Source organism: Oncorhynchus nerka, linkage group LG8 (genome assembly GCF_034236695.1).
Source record: "Oncorhynchus nerka isolate Pitt River linkage group LG8, Oner_Uvic_2.0, whole genome shotgun sequence".
In the NCBI taxonomy this organism is placed as follows: domain Eukaryota; kingdom Metazoa; phylum Chordata; class Actinopteri; order Salmoniformes; family Salmonidae; genus Oncorhynchus; species Oncorhynchus nerka.
The window spans coordinates 42,248,325-42,264,077 of NC_088403.1; the positions used below are offsets into that span (position 1 = coordinate 42,248,325).

Consider the following 15,753-nt stretch of genomic DNA (forward strand, 5'->3'; position numbering starts at 1 on the left):
AGAAAGCAGCTCGCTAAGTGCTTCTACGACCGGACTGCTCGAGACCTACCAGAGCTGGAGGTGGGTGAAACGATAAGGATGAAACCGCTGCCGGGAGACAACACAGGACTTTGGAGGCTGGGCACATGCCTGCAGAGAGTTGCACCACGTTCTTACCTGGTGTATGTTGGTGGCTCCCTCTATCGTCGCAATCGGGTGGATCTGCGCGTAGCAGAGCAGACAAACCAGAACACGCCATACACTCACCTAGATGAGCTGGATCACAGTCCAGGCCTAAGGGTAAGGGGTGCAGAATTGAGACATGGGCCAACTGAAGGTGAGGCTTCTACCCCACCAAGCTCTCCAGCTCGTGCCCCTAATCCTACCCCTGTCAGAGCCAATACTTACTCACGGGTGGGTCGGCTGTGCAAGCCACCGGACAGGCTTACTCGGTAAAAAAGGGACTGTTAACTTGCCCTCGGTTAATTAAAATCTATATTTTTTCTTAAATAATTAAATTGAAATTAAAAAAGGAAGATGACAACTGAAGTAAAAAAGAAAATGTAATGCTTTTTCTATTGTTATGACCTGACTGTTAAAAATGTAATGTTATGCCTTTATGTTTGCACTTTCTATTGAAAAGGATGATGTTACGGAGTCTAGTTGATAGGTAATCGACTAGCCGGACTGTTCCCCGGACTCCAGTTGTAGGGATTTGTACAATGCACAAACAAGGCTATTGAACCTGACATTGGTGTCTGTCTTTATTCCTTTATCTAACATATCATACTGAAACAAATATCCCACTGTATCTTCAATATGGAATGAGTTGAAAACCTACAAACCTCAGATTTCCCACTTCCTGGTTTGATTTTTTCTTAGGTTCTTGTCTGCCATATGAGTTCTGTTATACTCACAGAAACTCCATAGTGTTTTCTATCCAAATATACTAATAATATGCATATCTTAGCTTCTGGGACTGAGTAGCAGGCAGTTTACTCTCGACCACCTCTGGGCACCTTATTCATCCAAGCTACTCAATACTGCCCCCAGCCATAAGAAGTTAAGACTATGTGAACATATGCTACTATTCTATCTTTTCCCTGATTAATTTCACAGCATGTAAGAGGATTTGCCAATTTGAAGACCCTGTTGACATCTGTGACTTTGCATTGACAGTGGTCTAATAGGCTAATGCCTAGGCCTATATTGGATGAGGGGTTACACTCAGGCTTCCTGTGTCTAATGTAAATATTGCTGAGTAATAGGCCTAATGGGCGAGGGGTTAGGATAAGATAAGATAGATAGGGGAAGTGTAAACTCAGATGGCCCACAACAAATCTACTGTAGGCCTGTCATATTTCAATAGAAAACAATATAAATTGATTGTCCATCTTAAAAATATATATTTGACCTTTTTTTAACTAGGCAAGTCAGTTAAGAACAAATGGTTATTTACAATGACGGCCTACCCCATACCAATAAACACATGAATACAAACTGAATCTACATGCCGTGTTAAAAAAATATTCATAAACCGTTATAGCTGGAAATATATTTACAAAGTACAAACCAGTGATAGCCTACAAATCCCGAAAGTCTTAGCAGGGTCCAATTTGACAATCGTCCAATCCGCGTCATGACAGCTCCGCACGTGACTCTGGGTGAAGTTATTCCTGAGAGAGCGGTGCAAAACAGACTGACAAATCCAGGAACGGAGAATTGCAGTTTGTGTGTAAGTAATACAAATTACGATAAAAAATACCGCGGCGAATAAATTGGGTGGGCTTTTCGGCAGCTGTTGGTTGATGTTATGTTGTGCTGAGACGAGAGAAACGTTCGCCGTTGTGTTCTAAAGTAGCTGTCGGTTTGTGTTGGGCCTTCGCTATTTCCTGGTCGATGCTCGCGAGCTCATTCTATGGATGTGATGCACTGGCTCGAGTTTTGGCTTTGCGCTCTTGCTGGAATGAGGGGCAAAGTTGTAAAAGTTGTCTTATCGTGTGTTTGAAGCCTTTATTTTGGAAACATTGCTCTCGGTTGGTGGTTATTTTTTGTGTTTACAATGTTATTTGAGCCGTAATGTCTAGTATTGAAGCAGAATGTTTTTTTATTTTCTTTCAGCCCAACATTGAAGCTAGTTTTGCATTCCATTTCTCCTTCACCTCACTTGATTTTGGGGGGGATCGGGCTAGTCAGCAAGCAGGAATTACAAGTAAAGTCAGTTAGAATACAAAACGTTAGCGTGATATGGTTTCAATTCAAAACACTTCGTTTCCCATATTTCTGCATTGAAAGTCTGACTTCACTTGTGACAGTCCCGTGCTAGTGCTACTTTGTTGCTACAGTATTTGCCACTGACACAAATGGAAAGTGGGGAGGTTGTCATGCATTGTATCATATTAGCATCGACCATCATCGTGATAATAATCTCAGAGTTTGAAAGGAACATTATTGAATCATTAACGTTACAGACCTCGTGTGGATATTTTTTAGCACATAAATGTATCCAAATGGTTTTTAATGTTGCATTCATCCAAAAGAGGTAACCAGAATATAGGACAGAATGCTTGACCCAAATGGCATCATATTCTCTATATGGTGCGCTAAATTTGACCAGGGTCCATAGAACTCTGGTCAAAAGTAGTGCACTATGTAGGGTATATGGTGCTATTTTGGATGTAAACCAGTGTTTGACCCACTTGCAGCATCAGCCTACAGTATGATAATATCAACAACAATGCAGGTATTGATTTAGCCCTTTTGGGGGGAGGTCTGTTTCTGTGTCTGTCTCTGTTGTGTTTGTGTGATGGATTGAATAGATAAGAGTAGTTTGTAGTAATGTACTGTATGATGAGGCTTGCTAAGCTAGGGCAGCCCCCTTGTCTCCCACTGCCTCCCACCCAGGCAGTGGTCACCCCAAAAATATAAATGCAACCATTTCAAATATGTTGCTCAGATACAGTTCATATAAGGAAATCACTAAATTCATTAGGCCCTAAATTCATTAGGCCCTAGCCAATCAGAATGAGTTTTTCCCCTCAAAAGGGCTTTATTACAGACAGAAATACTCCTCAGCACCACCCCTTCCCTCCTCTGACGATCCTGCAGGTGAAGCAGCTAGATGTGGAAATTGTGGCCTGGCATGGTTACACGTGGTCTGCGGTTGTGAGGCCGGTTGGACATACTGACATATTCTTTAAAACGACGTTGGATGCGGCTTATGGTCGAGAAATTAACATAAAATTCTCTGGAAACAACTCTGGAGGAAATGAGAGAACTGCACATTTTAGAGTGACCTTTTATTGTCCCCAGCACAAGGTGCACCTGTGTAATGATTATGCTGTTTAATCAGCTTCTTAATATGCCACTAGCAGGGATAATAACACATCTGGGCACAACATTTGATAGCTTTCTGTGCGTGTGGAACATTTCTGAGATCTTATTTCAGCTCATGAAACATGGGACCAGCACTTTACATGTTGCGTTTATATTTTTGTTCAGTGTATATATTTGTCTGTGTTTGTGTGTGTCTGGCGGGTGTGTGTCAAACGTTTTAAATAGCGATGCTCTTTGTCTCGACGCAGTGTAGCACTACCTCATTGGTACAGTATGTTGATGTGACCCGATGTTGCTATATCAGCTATAGAGACTGGCACTTTCAATGAAATTATTGTCTTGACTTATACCTTTAGCATTTAAAGGGACAATCCAAACTTTGACTTTTAAATCAGTGATATATAGGCCTATCCATTGAAGAATGTAACCTATAAATGCCTTATGAGTTTAGCTCACCTGACCCCCAAAATATAAGCAGTATCACAACCGGATGTGATTGGGAGTCCCATAGGGCGGAACACAATTGGCACAGCGTCGTTCAGGTTTGGCCGGTGTAGGCCGTTGTTGTAAATAAGAATTTGTTCTTAACTGACTTAACTAGTTAAATAAAGGTTCAATTTAAAAAAATGTTTTACTCCATTGCTGCTAAACAATATAATAAACAAACACGGTTTAGTTTCAAAACAGGGTTAAAACGAACAGTTTGTTCCCATGGATGGTCTGTCCTTGCATCCATATGAATTTGACAGTGGTTAGACCTACATTTCCCCATCCCTCAGCTGTTTACCAAAAAGGTGTCGGGGTTGACTGCTGTGTTCATTTTTCGAATCCCGGATTGCCCTGTTAAACTGACATCAACCAACCGTTGGTTGATATTCCGGTGCTGGAGTAAACCAGGCTGAACTAGGCTATATGATGCTAAATATAACTCAAGTGGTCACTACTTCAAACTGTAATAGCTGCTCCTTGAGATGAGCGGTTTGATTTGTGTGGTGTAGTGTGTGTGTGTGTGTGTGTGTGTGTGTGTGTTAGGGTAGGGGTTTGAAATAATATCACCATATGAATAGTATCATACATTTTTGTTGGATATCAGATATCCAAGGCAACTCTGCTACAGCCAAGGCTAGCGAATTTGTTGCATCCACAATGTTATTTATCATCCAATATAACAATGACTGTCTTGACTGGAGTAGGCTAGAGAAGCTAGTTAAGGATCCGCCAGTTTTTTTCCATTTTCGTCTAAAATGACATACCCAAATCTAACTGCCTGTATCTCAGGACCTGAAGCAAGGATATGCATATTCTTGATACCATTTGAAAGGAAACACTTTGAAGTTTGTGGAAATGTGAAATTAATGTACGAAAATATAACACAGTACAAAAAAATTGCATGTTTTTTCTTTGTATGCTAGAGAAATGCCATAATGTATTATTCCAGCCCAGGTGCAATTCAGATTCTGGTCACTAGGTGGCAGCAGTGTATGTGCAATGAACCATTGCATTTCTGTGAAAAAAGACAAATCAATACTGCCCAAATGTGCCAAAAAAATGTATTAATAACTTTTCAAGTTCATTATAATGCACTCTCCTCAAACAATAGCATTGTATTATTTCACTAATAGCTACTGTAAATTGGACAGTGCAGTTAGATTAACACTAATTTAAGCTTTCTGCCAATATAAGATATGTCTATGTCCTGGGAAATGTTCTTGTTACTTACAACCTCATCCTAATCGCGTTAGCTCAACCGTCCCTCGGGGCACCCACCGATCTTGTAGAGGCTAGCTAAGCTCGCTAGCTAGGCTAATTGAGGCCACATGCTGCACTTTCTCCCCAACCCCATTCAGATAAAACAGCCTACCTGTTGGTTGCTCGTTTTAGCCTACTTCTAATTTAAAAAAAAAAATGTATTATGCAATTTTATTGCATTGCATTGAGCTGCTTTGATTGGCCAACATAAACAACAAGCTACCTCTCACTTTCTCCATATATCGCTAACTCTCTTTGTTCAGTATGTTTTATTGTGGTTTGCACCATGCACGTCATAAAAACTACATTAAAACGTTTTTTATTCAATGAATAATTTAACATTTTTCTTTCAGCCTTAGCAGAATATGTAGAATTGCAGGAAATTTGCTTTAAAACAGCTACATTTTGTCACTGCAGCCAACAGGAGGGCCTCTACATTTTTCAGACAGCGACCGCATCATTGACCATGCTCATGGCTACGCCTATCACCTAAGCTCCATGTTGTTCCTGAAAAAATTATTGTATGTAACAATACCACATGGATATTTTAATTTAATGTCATGTCGGAAAAAGTCTTTCAGTGTTAAAATCAGATTAAAATAGGCCTATTTCTCGGGCAAAAATGTAAAACCCACACAAGTTTCTGAAAACAAACGTTCGTTCAGATATTTGAATAACTGCACATCCGTGTGTGTTTTTTAAAATATACCTCAGTTTGATTCACAGCTGTGTGTGTTGATATACACTGAGTGTGCAAACATCAGAAACACCTGCACTGAACACTTTCCATGACAGACTGACCAGATTTAAGTACATTCAGGTGGCAGGCGCAACTGTTTGTGTGTGTCAAGAGCTGCAACGCTGATGGGTTTTTCACGCTCAACAGATTCCCATGTCTATCAAGAATGGTCCACCACCCAAAGGTCATCCAGCCATCTTGCCATAACTGTGGGAAGCATTGGAGTCAGCATGGGCCAGCATCCATGTGGAATGCTTTCGACATTTTGTAGAATCCATGCCCCAATGAATTGAGGCTGTTCTGAAACACCTTCCCAATTAATTGTTGTCTGCAAAGTAGGCATTAAACATTGTTGTAGACACATCTCATTATGGGCATTAATATGGGGTTTGTCCCCCCTTTGCGGCTATAACAGCCTCCATTCTTCTGGAAAGGCTTTCCACTAGATGTTGGAACATTGCTGCGGGGACTTGCTTCCATTCAGCAACAAGAACATAAGTGAGGTCGGGGACTGATATGTTGGGCGATTAGACCTGGCTCACAGTCGGCGTTCCAATTAATTCCGAATGTGTTAGATGGGGTTGAGGTCAAGGCTCTCTACAGGCCAGTCAAGTTCTTCCACACCAATCTTGGCAAACCATTTCTGTATGGACCTCACTTTGTGCACGGGGAATTGTCATGCTGAAACAGGAAAGGGCCTGCCTTTTTTAATTCTGTCATTTTAATTTCCATCTTCCGTTGATTTATTTCTCTCCTAACTTTTGCCACACACGGCGTGGCTCTATAGTATATACTGTAGCCTATTGCCTCTTTGATGACTTATGATTGGCCAACAACAAGTTACATGCGCCACGCTCATCTCTCGTGAAAAGCAAGAGCAGCAGCATAAATCATAAATGTTCTCTCTCTGCTGCAACACTTGCGTTCGGATCTGTACAGGCCCCTCCTGACAAGTCAGTTAGAATTACACGTACCTGAGACCCGTAACAATCATATCCAACCCAGAAATGTGACATTTAGAATTCTGGATCCGGACCCGCTCGGGTCCTGGATCGGGTCTCGGGTATTTGGGTACAGGTGGATCTGTGAAGACCTCTAATGTGGTTCTACTTTTTGGGGATAACCATGAGTGGAAACAGTCCCAATGACTTTATTAATCAATATTGATATCTTACGTTTTGTTCTCTGACCTCTCTCCTCCTGTAGAGTCAGTGGAAGAAGCACTCCCCTGTAGAGTCATGGCCTCTGCATCAATACCAGTCTACAACCGCTCAAATAACCCCCTGGAGAACAGCTCTAGTCAGAATGTAAGGATCTCGCTCTCTTCCTCGCTTCTCTTTCCCTTCTCTCTGTCTTTCTCTATTTGAATTCAAAGGGCTCTCTATACTCGCATGTTATTTCTCAAACTCTCTCTCTGTTCTATGTTTTTTTTTGGTGGTTTGCAGCATATATTATTAGCTCTACTGATACTGTACTACCGACCACATCTAATAAGCTGTTTCAGCGGTTAGGCTGAGCAGGGAAGATGATGGTGCCAGTCCACACTAATACATGCAAACTCTCATCTCTCTCACTTACATACTTGTATGCATTCACACATCCCTCTACACCAGGAATCCCCAGTAGGTGGCCCACTGGGTATTTTATTTGGCCCCACAAGTTTTCTTTGCAAAAATTTCTAAAAACCTATTTTCGCTTTGTCATTATGGGGTATTGTGTGTAGATAAATGAGGGGGATTTTTTTATTTTTTTTATCCATCTGCAATCTCAAGTCAGTGACCAAACTTTTTAACCATGCATTTCCTAGGTTGCTGCTGTTACTAGCTACTTACCCTCTTCTGTCATTAATAAGTTATGGTGTCTCTACCTAACATCCATAGGCAGTAGTGCTGTCTTACTCACGGCTGTGTTGAAAGCTCTTATGTAGGAACTCTGTCTGTACAGTTCCGGCAACCAGCATGAAAGCAATTTATAGCACATAGTTTTTTTAGATCATGTGTCAGTTGGGTCAAATTATTTTTAAACGTTCCTTCGGCCTTCCAGGATAGTGTACACGGTATAGAGTTTTTGTCAATACAGACACCCTCTGTCTGTACTCATTCCTATTGGCTCTCGAATCAGGAAGTCCTCGAGTGGCGGGCCAATAAAAACAGTGCTCTTATAGCATTGACTGTTGAGGGTTTTCCATGCAAAACAAATGACGGCTAGGTACAGTACTATGGACACAAGTGTGGCTTTGTCGAGACCTAGGGAGGCTAGACGCCAAAGGAAACAGTGCCCCTTGCTAGACACACAAACACTTTCTCTCACACACACACAAACAAACACTCTCTTGCGCATGCGGATGTACACATGCTAAACAGTAGCCTCATTCTCTTTCTCTCCCTCTCTCTCGCATACAGTACATCCCTGAAGATTTAGTGTTTTGTTAGCTGTTACTCTTGCTGCGGTCCAAACAGGAACAAAACAACACATCATAATATAAAACAGTAGGCTACATCATAATAATACAATGCATCATAATAAAACAGTAGGCTACATCATAATAATACAATACATCATAAAACAGTAGGCTACATCATAATAATACAATACATCATAAAACAGTAGGCTACATCATAATAATACAATACATCATAAAACAGTAGGCTACATCATAATAATACAATACATCATAAAACAGTAGGCTACATCATAATAATACAATACATCATAATAAAACAATAGGCTACATCATAATAATACAATACATCATCATAAAATAATAGCCGACATCATAATAAAACAATACATCATAATAAAACAATAGGCTACATCATAATAATACAATACATCATACAAGACATTGTGCATATACATCATACAAGACATTGTGCATTGTGCAAATTTGCACAGCTCCTTAATTAAAAATGTACAATATTAAAACAATACAAGATTATAAAATGTGTGTGTGTCTTCACAGTTCGCGTTGTACTGTACTGTGAAATGTTTTTTTTATCTGATTGTACTGCTAGCTTGAGTTAATTGATGTGTAAGAGTTCCATGTAGTCATGGCTCTGTAGTGCTGTGCGTTTCCCAGCCTCTCTTCTGGACTTGGGGACTGAGAAGAGACCCCTGGTGGCATGTCTTGTGTGGGGGTATGTACTATATGGGTGTCTGAGCTGTGTGTTAGCTGTTTGAACAGACCTTTCGGTGCTTTCAACACGTCAATACCTCTCACAAAGAGAAGTAGTGATGCAGTCAATCTCTCCTCCACTTTGAGACAGGAGAGATTGACATGCATGTTCTTAATATTAGCCCTCTGTGTACATCGAAGGTCCACCTGTGCTGCTTCGTTCTGTGACAAGTGTAATTTGCCTATGTCCATCTTTTCAGCACTTGACCATAATAAAACCAGGGGCAGTGGGACTTGCTTTGTGGAATGTGATGTCAAAGCAGAGCATCTCTTTATTACGGACATACTTCTCCCCATCTTTACATCCATTGAATCTATATGTTTTGAAAATGACGGTTTACAATCTAAGGTAACACCAAGTCATTTAGACTCCTCAACTTGTTCAACAGCCACACCATTTATTACCAGATTCTGCTGGGGTCTAGAACGTAGTGAATGATTTGTACCAAATACAATGCCCTTAGTTTCAGAGATGTTCAGGACTAAGGCTGTTGCGGTGACCATATTACCGCCACACCCGGCAGTGATGAGTCATGGCCACAGTAAAATTCCACATCACCGTTAGGTCAAGGTATGCACTTTGGACTTACTTTGGTAGTACCCAATTTGCTAACAACCATCAGGTCACTAATGGCCTGGTACTCGGGGCTCTATTGTCCCTCTAACCACTCGGGCATCAATGCAAGTACAATCACAAAACACATCAAAACAGTATGTTGCTTTTAAAGCTCACCTCACTGTGATGATCAACTTGAAGAAAGTTCAACAGCAGGTTGAAGCTGAGTGTAAAACATGGTCAATGTGGATTTTGCTTCAAAGCCTAACATAACGATATGGACAGCGCTTCCTAAGGTGATTATTAATTCAAAAACACCCATAGACATATTAGAGCCTATGCATACACAATCTGCTTAGGAGCCCAAGCCCCCCCCCCCCCCAAAAAGGAATTAAAATGATTGTTATACAATACATTGCCTACTGCGTACAGTACCAGTCAAAAGTTTGGACACCTGCTTATTCCAGGGTTTTTCTTTACAATTACATTTTTTTTCATTGTAGAATAATAGTGAAGACATCAAAACTATGAAATCACACATGGAATCATGTAGTAACCAAAAAAGTATTAAACAACTCCAAATATAGCTTTACGTACGCTTGTTATTCTCTCAACCAGCTTCATGTGGTAGTCACCTGGAATGCGTTCCCATTAACATTTGTGCCTTTTCTGGACATTTGTGGAATTTCTTAACAGTTAATGTGTTTGAGCCAATTGTGTTGTGACAAGGTAGGGGTGGTATACAGAAGATAGCCCTATTTGGTAAAAGACCAAGTCCATATTATGGCAAGAATGGCTCAAATAAGCAAAGAGAAACCACAGTCCATCATTACTTTAAGACATGAAGGTCAGTCTATCCAGAACATTTCAAGAACTTTGAAAGTCTCTTCAAGTGCAGTCGCAAAAACCATCAAGCGCTATGATGAAACTGGCTCTCAAGATGACCGCTATAGGAATGGAAGACCCAGAGTTACCTCTGCTGCAAAGGATAAGTTCATTAGAGTTACCAGCCTCAGAAATTGCAGCCTAAATAAATGCTTCAGAGTTCAAGTAACAGACACATCTCAACAGCAACTGTTCAGAGGAGACTGAGTGAATCAGGCCTTTAGCTATTCAGGACCAGTTTATTACTGGCCACCCATTCTAAAACTGACCAACTCTTTACTAAGAGTTTGACTTCATTAGCTGTGGTTGCTGATGTGTTCATGGTTGAGTCATCAGCATACATGGACACGCATGCTTTGTTTAATGCCAGTGGCACGTCATTGGTAAAAATACAAAAGAGTAGAGGGCCCAGAGAGCTGCCCTGTGGTACACCAAACTTTACATTTGACATAAGACAAGCTTCTATTAAAGGAAACCATTTGAGTTATATTTGATAGATAGCGCTGAATCCACAATATGCCAGAAGTTGAAAAGCCATAATACAAGTTTTTTTTTCAACAACCGGTTATGGTCAATAATATCAAAGGCTGCACTGAAATCTAACAGTACAGTTCGCACAATCTTCTTAACATTTTCTTTCAACCAATCATCAGTCATTTGTGTCAGTGCAGTACATGTTGAGTGCCCTTCTCTATAAGCATGCTGAAAGTCTGTTGTTAATTTGTTCACAGAGAAATACCTAAGCACATTTTTGCTCTTGAACTTGTTTAGGCTTGCCTTAACAAAGGGGTTGAATACTTATTGATTCAAGACATTTCACAACTTTTCATTTTTAATTGATTTGTAAATATTTCTAAAAACAATTCACTTTGACATTGTCATTGGCCAACATACAATACTCCATCTCAATTGAATCAATTTTAAATTCAGGCTGTAATAAAATAATGTGGAAAAAGTGAAGGGGAATGAATACTTTCTGAAGGCACTGTATTTGAGTGCTAAAAATAGAAGTGAACTATACCTGACACGTATAAGTGGTTTATGTTAATTTCCCATCCTTTGTCGGGGCTGCTTGTCAAGCAGCAGACGTTAACTGATCATGTTTACTTAGCAAGCTACCGCTTGAAACTTTGTACAGTTGGCTTTTTTTGTGTGCGAATGTATAAAAAGGCCACTGTGTTCTTGGGAACCTTCAATGCTGCAGAAATGTTTTGGTACCCTCCCCAGTTCTGTGCCTCGACACAATCCTGCCTTGGACACAGTTCCTTTGACCTCATGGCTTGGTTTTTGCTCGGACATGCACTGTGAACTGTGGGAACTTATATAGACAGGTGTGCCTTTCCAAATAATGTCCAATCAATTGAATTTACCACAGGTGGACTCCAAGTTGTAGAAACATCTCAAGGATGATCAATGGAAATAGGGATGCAACTGAGCTGAATTTCGAGTCTCATAGCAAATGCTCTGAATACTTATGTAAATAAGGTATTTCTGTTTGACAGTTTTTGCAAATTTATAAAAAATACATTCTGGGGTATTGTGTGTAGATTGCTGAGGTTTTATTTTTTTAAAACTTTTTTACATTAAGGCTGTATCTTAACAAAATGTGGAAAAAGTCAAGGGGTCTGAATACTTTCCGAAGGCACTGTATCTAAATGATTTATAAAGTCAGGCACATTTAACATGTAGGCTATTGATTATAGACCTAATTAAGTTGAGGTTTCCTCTCTCCTCACTTTTCTCAGACAATTTATGGCAAGGGCTGTTTTCTCGTCTCCTAGCGCTGCTGCTGCCGCCAATATTCTGGTTAATTTTGCTGTTTTGCACATAGCGAAATGGTCTAGGAAAAGCCCATTCAACAGCGCACTGATGCGTTTCAGGACAGCGGCTGCTATCCAATGCGGTAGAAATCTCTTTTTGTTATAAAATTAATATCATTTGTATTCGTGTTGCGCCATTGTTCTTACGAGATATAACCACATACAATTTCAGTAGCAAGTGTCTTAAAGTGATGGACTGTGTCGCCCCCATGGCCTCCACAATTGATTAGTCCCCTCAGACAGACGCGAATCAGACAAGTGTCTTGTTTTTTTGCTTCTGCTCTGCTAAAGAATTTTCTGTCAACCAACAGCCTATCGACCAAACAATCTAAATGGGGTCAGCCTTAATTGATGGACCATGTCAAATTGGCTGGCTAGCTAATAACAGATCACGTCAATATGGCTAGTTAACGTGCTAACTCTCCGGGGATAAACTAAATGGCTATATCCAAATATATTGTTTGATTTGCTTGCCATCTATAGTGGAAACGACAGTAGTCCGATTGACAACTTTACCAGAACGAGAACTTGCAGATGTCAAGCTGTATAACTCTGATAGAGCTCTGCATCGTATTGTGACGGTTTATTGATAATGCCTTGGTGGCACACTGAGTTGAGATATTGGAATCCTCTTGTCTTAACCTGTGTATTTTGAACAAAGAAGGAAGTAAATGCCGTATGTATCTTTCTCTTTAAGGAGGTGTGTGTGTGTGAGCCCTATTAATGTTCCACTGTCTGTTTTGATGGCAGGCATCCAGAGAGAGTCTGAAGATGGAACCACTGGCAGTCACCCTACTGCCCGGAGAGGAGAGAGTCATAGGTGAGTTTTCTAAACTGTTTCTGGGTGAATCTCAATTGTATTTCCTTGATTGCGTGCATCCTCGCTCCTCAAAACGTATTGGAGGTGAAGATCTGAGTGGAGGAGCCTCAGATCTTCTGCTCCAATGTGCTTTGAGAGGGAAGAAATAAAGAATTGAGGAAATATTATTGAGATTTGCGCTCTGTCTCAAAGGAACCTCTCATAACAGCAACTCTCACTAGTGGTTAGTTTCAGATTCCATAGATGGTTACATCATATAGGATTTCTTGAATGTGATCTGTATTTAGCCTTGTAACCTTTCTCTAGCTGTCTTAGAGGAACTTCTCATAACAGGAAGAACTCGCATTTTTTTTTTCTCTAGCCTTGAAATTTGGTGACATCATTCAGCTGCAGTAGTTGGTGTCTTAGAATACTTACAGTGCATTCGGAAAGTATTCAGACCCCTCGACTTTTTCCACATTTTGTTACGTTACAGCCTTACTCTAAAATTGATACTTTTTTTCTTGCTGTTGTATAATGTATGTGAACCCTTAAATTGTTCATCAAATTTGATCTGATCTTCATCTAAGTCACAACAGACAAACAGTGTGCTTAAACTAATAACACATACAATAATGTATTTCCTTGTCTATATTGAATACATCATTTAAACAAACATTCACAGTGTAGGTTGGAAAAGGTATGTGAACCCCTAGGCTAATGACTTCTCCAAAAGCTAATTGGACTCCACGTTAGCGGACTCCTGACTCCAATCAATGAAATGAGATTGGAGAGGTTGGTTAGAGCTGCTCTGCCCTATAAAAAACACTCAAGAAATTTGGGTTTGCTATTCACTAGAAGCATTGCCTGATGTGAACCATGCCTCAAACAAAAGAGATCACAGAAGACCTAAGATTAAGAATTGTTGACTTGCATAAAGCTGGAAACGGTTACAAAAATATCTCTAAAAGTCTTGATCATCAGTCCACAGTAAGACATTGTCTATAAATGGAGAAAGTTCAGCACTGTTGCTACTCTCCCTAGGAGTAGCAGTCCTGCAAAGATGACTGCAAGAGCACAGCGCAGAATGCTCAGTGAGGTTAAGAAGAAACCTAGAATGTCAGCTAAAGACTTACAGAAATATCTGTAACATGCAAACATCTCTGACGAGTCTACGATACGTGAAACACTAAACAAGAATGGTGTTCATGGGAGGGCACCACGGAAGAAGCCTCTGCTGTCCAAAAAAACCATTGCTGCACGTCTGAAGTTGGCAAAAGTGCACCTGGATGTTCCACAGCGCAACTGGCAAAATATTCTGTGGACAGATGAAACTACAGTTGAGTTGTTTGGAACACACAATGAATTCCCAAGTTTAGCCTAACATTCTCCTGCAAAATGTCTTGATATGTCTGCCAATTGAAACTCAAATGAAGTTGGGTGACGCAATAGGACAACGACCCAAAACAGAGAAGTAAATCAACAGAATGGCTTCAACAGAAGAAAATACCCCTTCTGGAGTGGCCCAGTCAGAGTCCTGACCTCAACCCGATTTGAAAAGTTGTGGCATGACCTCGAGAGCAGTTCACACCAGACATCCCAAGAATATTGCTGAACTGAAGCAGTTTTGTAAAGCGGAATGGTCCAAAGTTCCTCCTGACCGTTGGGCAGGTCTTATCCACAACTACAGAAAATGTTTGGTTGATGTTATTGCTGCCAAAGGAGGGTAAACCAGTTATTAAATCCAAGAGATCACAAACTTTTCCCACCCTGTACTGTGAATGTTTACACGGTGTGTAAAGACATGAAAATGTATAATTGTTTGTTATTAGTTTAAGAAGACTGTCTGTTGTGACCTAGATGAAGATCAGATCAAATTTTATGACTAATTTATGCAGAAATCCAGGTATTTTGTGGTGGTTAAGTTTGTCTCTCCTCATTTGATAGTAAAGCAATTATCACACAAGTCATAGTTATACTTCAACTAAATCTTTAATCACTTATTAGGGAGCAGGTCAATACAACCAGTGGCGGTTCTAGACCATTTCAATTGGGGGGGGTGCAAGCTGGGGCCAGTTGTACTGTTAGAGGGGCCAGTTACATTAGACGTTATTGTTGTCATATCGTTTTCTTCACTGCATTGCAGGCGGAAGACCATGTTCATAATCATCATCGTTGCCACGGTCTAATAAACGGATGTAAAAAAAGAACGATAGCAAAAATGAGTTATGTAAAAATGATTTCATATTCCACATTTAGGGGGACCACAAGGGAGTCCAAAATTGTCACAGGCCCGTCCCCAGAACCACTAGTGAATACAACTCGCATATAAAAAGTGAATCGATTTGAGTGCTCTACGATAATAATGGCTGGTCGACGATTCACGCTCAGATGATAAGCTCAGATGATTCGTTGAGAGCTCTGAGACAAAATAGCCAAGATACACCCCTTTCAACCTACATGACGAACAACGGATATATAGAATAGGTCACGAGGTTAAGATTTGTATGAAAGATACTGTCTGCTATGTATTATAGGTATCTGCTGTGTCAACAATTTTCATTGTGTAGAGACCAGTGTCTGGCCCTCCGACTCCAAACTGGAACCATCTCTCCCTGATACGGTATAGAACAGAAGCATTAACTCGTGCTCTTTAGGTTTTATCACCCAAAAGACATTGTAAATCTCCTCCCAGAGGCCCATCCTCAGTAGAAC

At 40.4% G+C, this 15,753-nt stretch overlaps 1 protein-coding gene across 2 annotated transcripts in view; it reads left to right on the forward strand.

Moving 5' to 3' along the window:
• Nucleotides 1-1,630: 1,630 nt before the first annotated feature.
• LOC115133276 (myotubularin-like) overlaps nt 1,631-15,753 on the forward strand; it is a 64,564-nt gene continuing 50,441 nt past the window's right edge. The window contains exons 1-3 of one of the 2 annotated variants that reach the window (XM_029666349.2): nt 1,631-1,714; nt 7,010-7,110; nt 12,990-13,059. In XM_029666349.2, coding sequence (XP_029522209.1) covers nt 7,042-7,110; nt 12,990-13,059 — 139 coding nt within the window. In that variant the 5' untranslated portion in view covers nt 1,631-1,714; nt 7,010-7,041. The remainder of the gene's footprint in view (nt 1,715-7,009; nt 7,111-12,989; nt 13,060-15,753) is intronic. The other variant, XM_065021807.1, reaches the window with a different exon arrangement.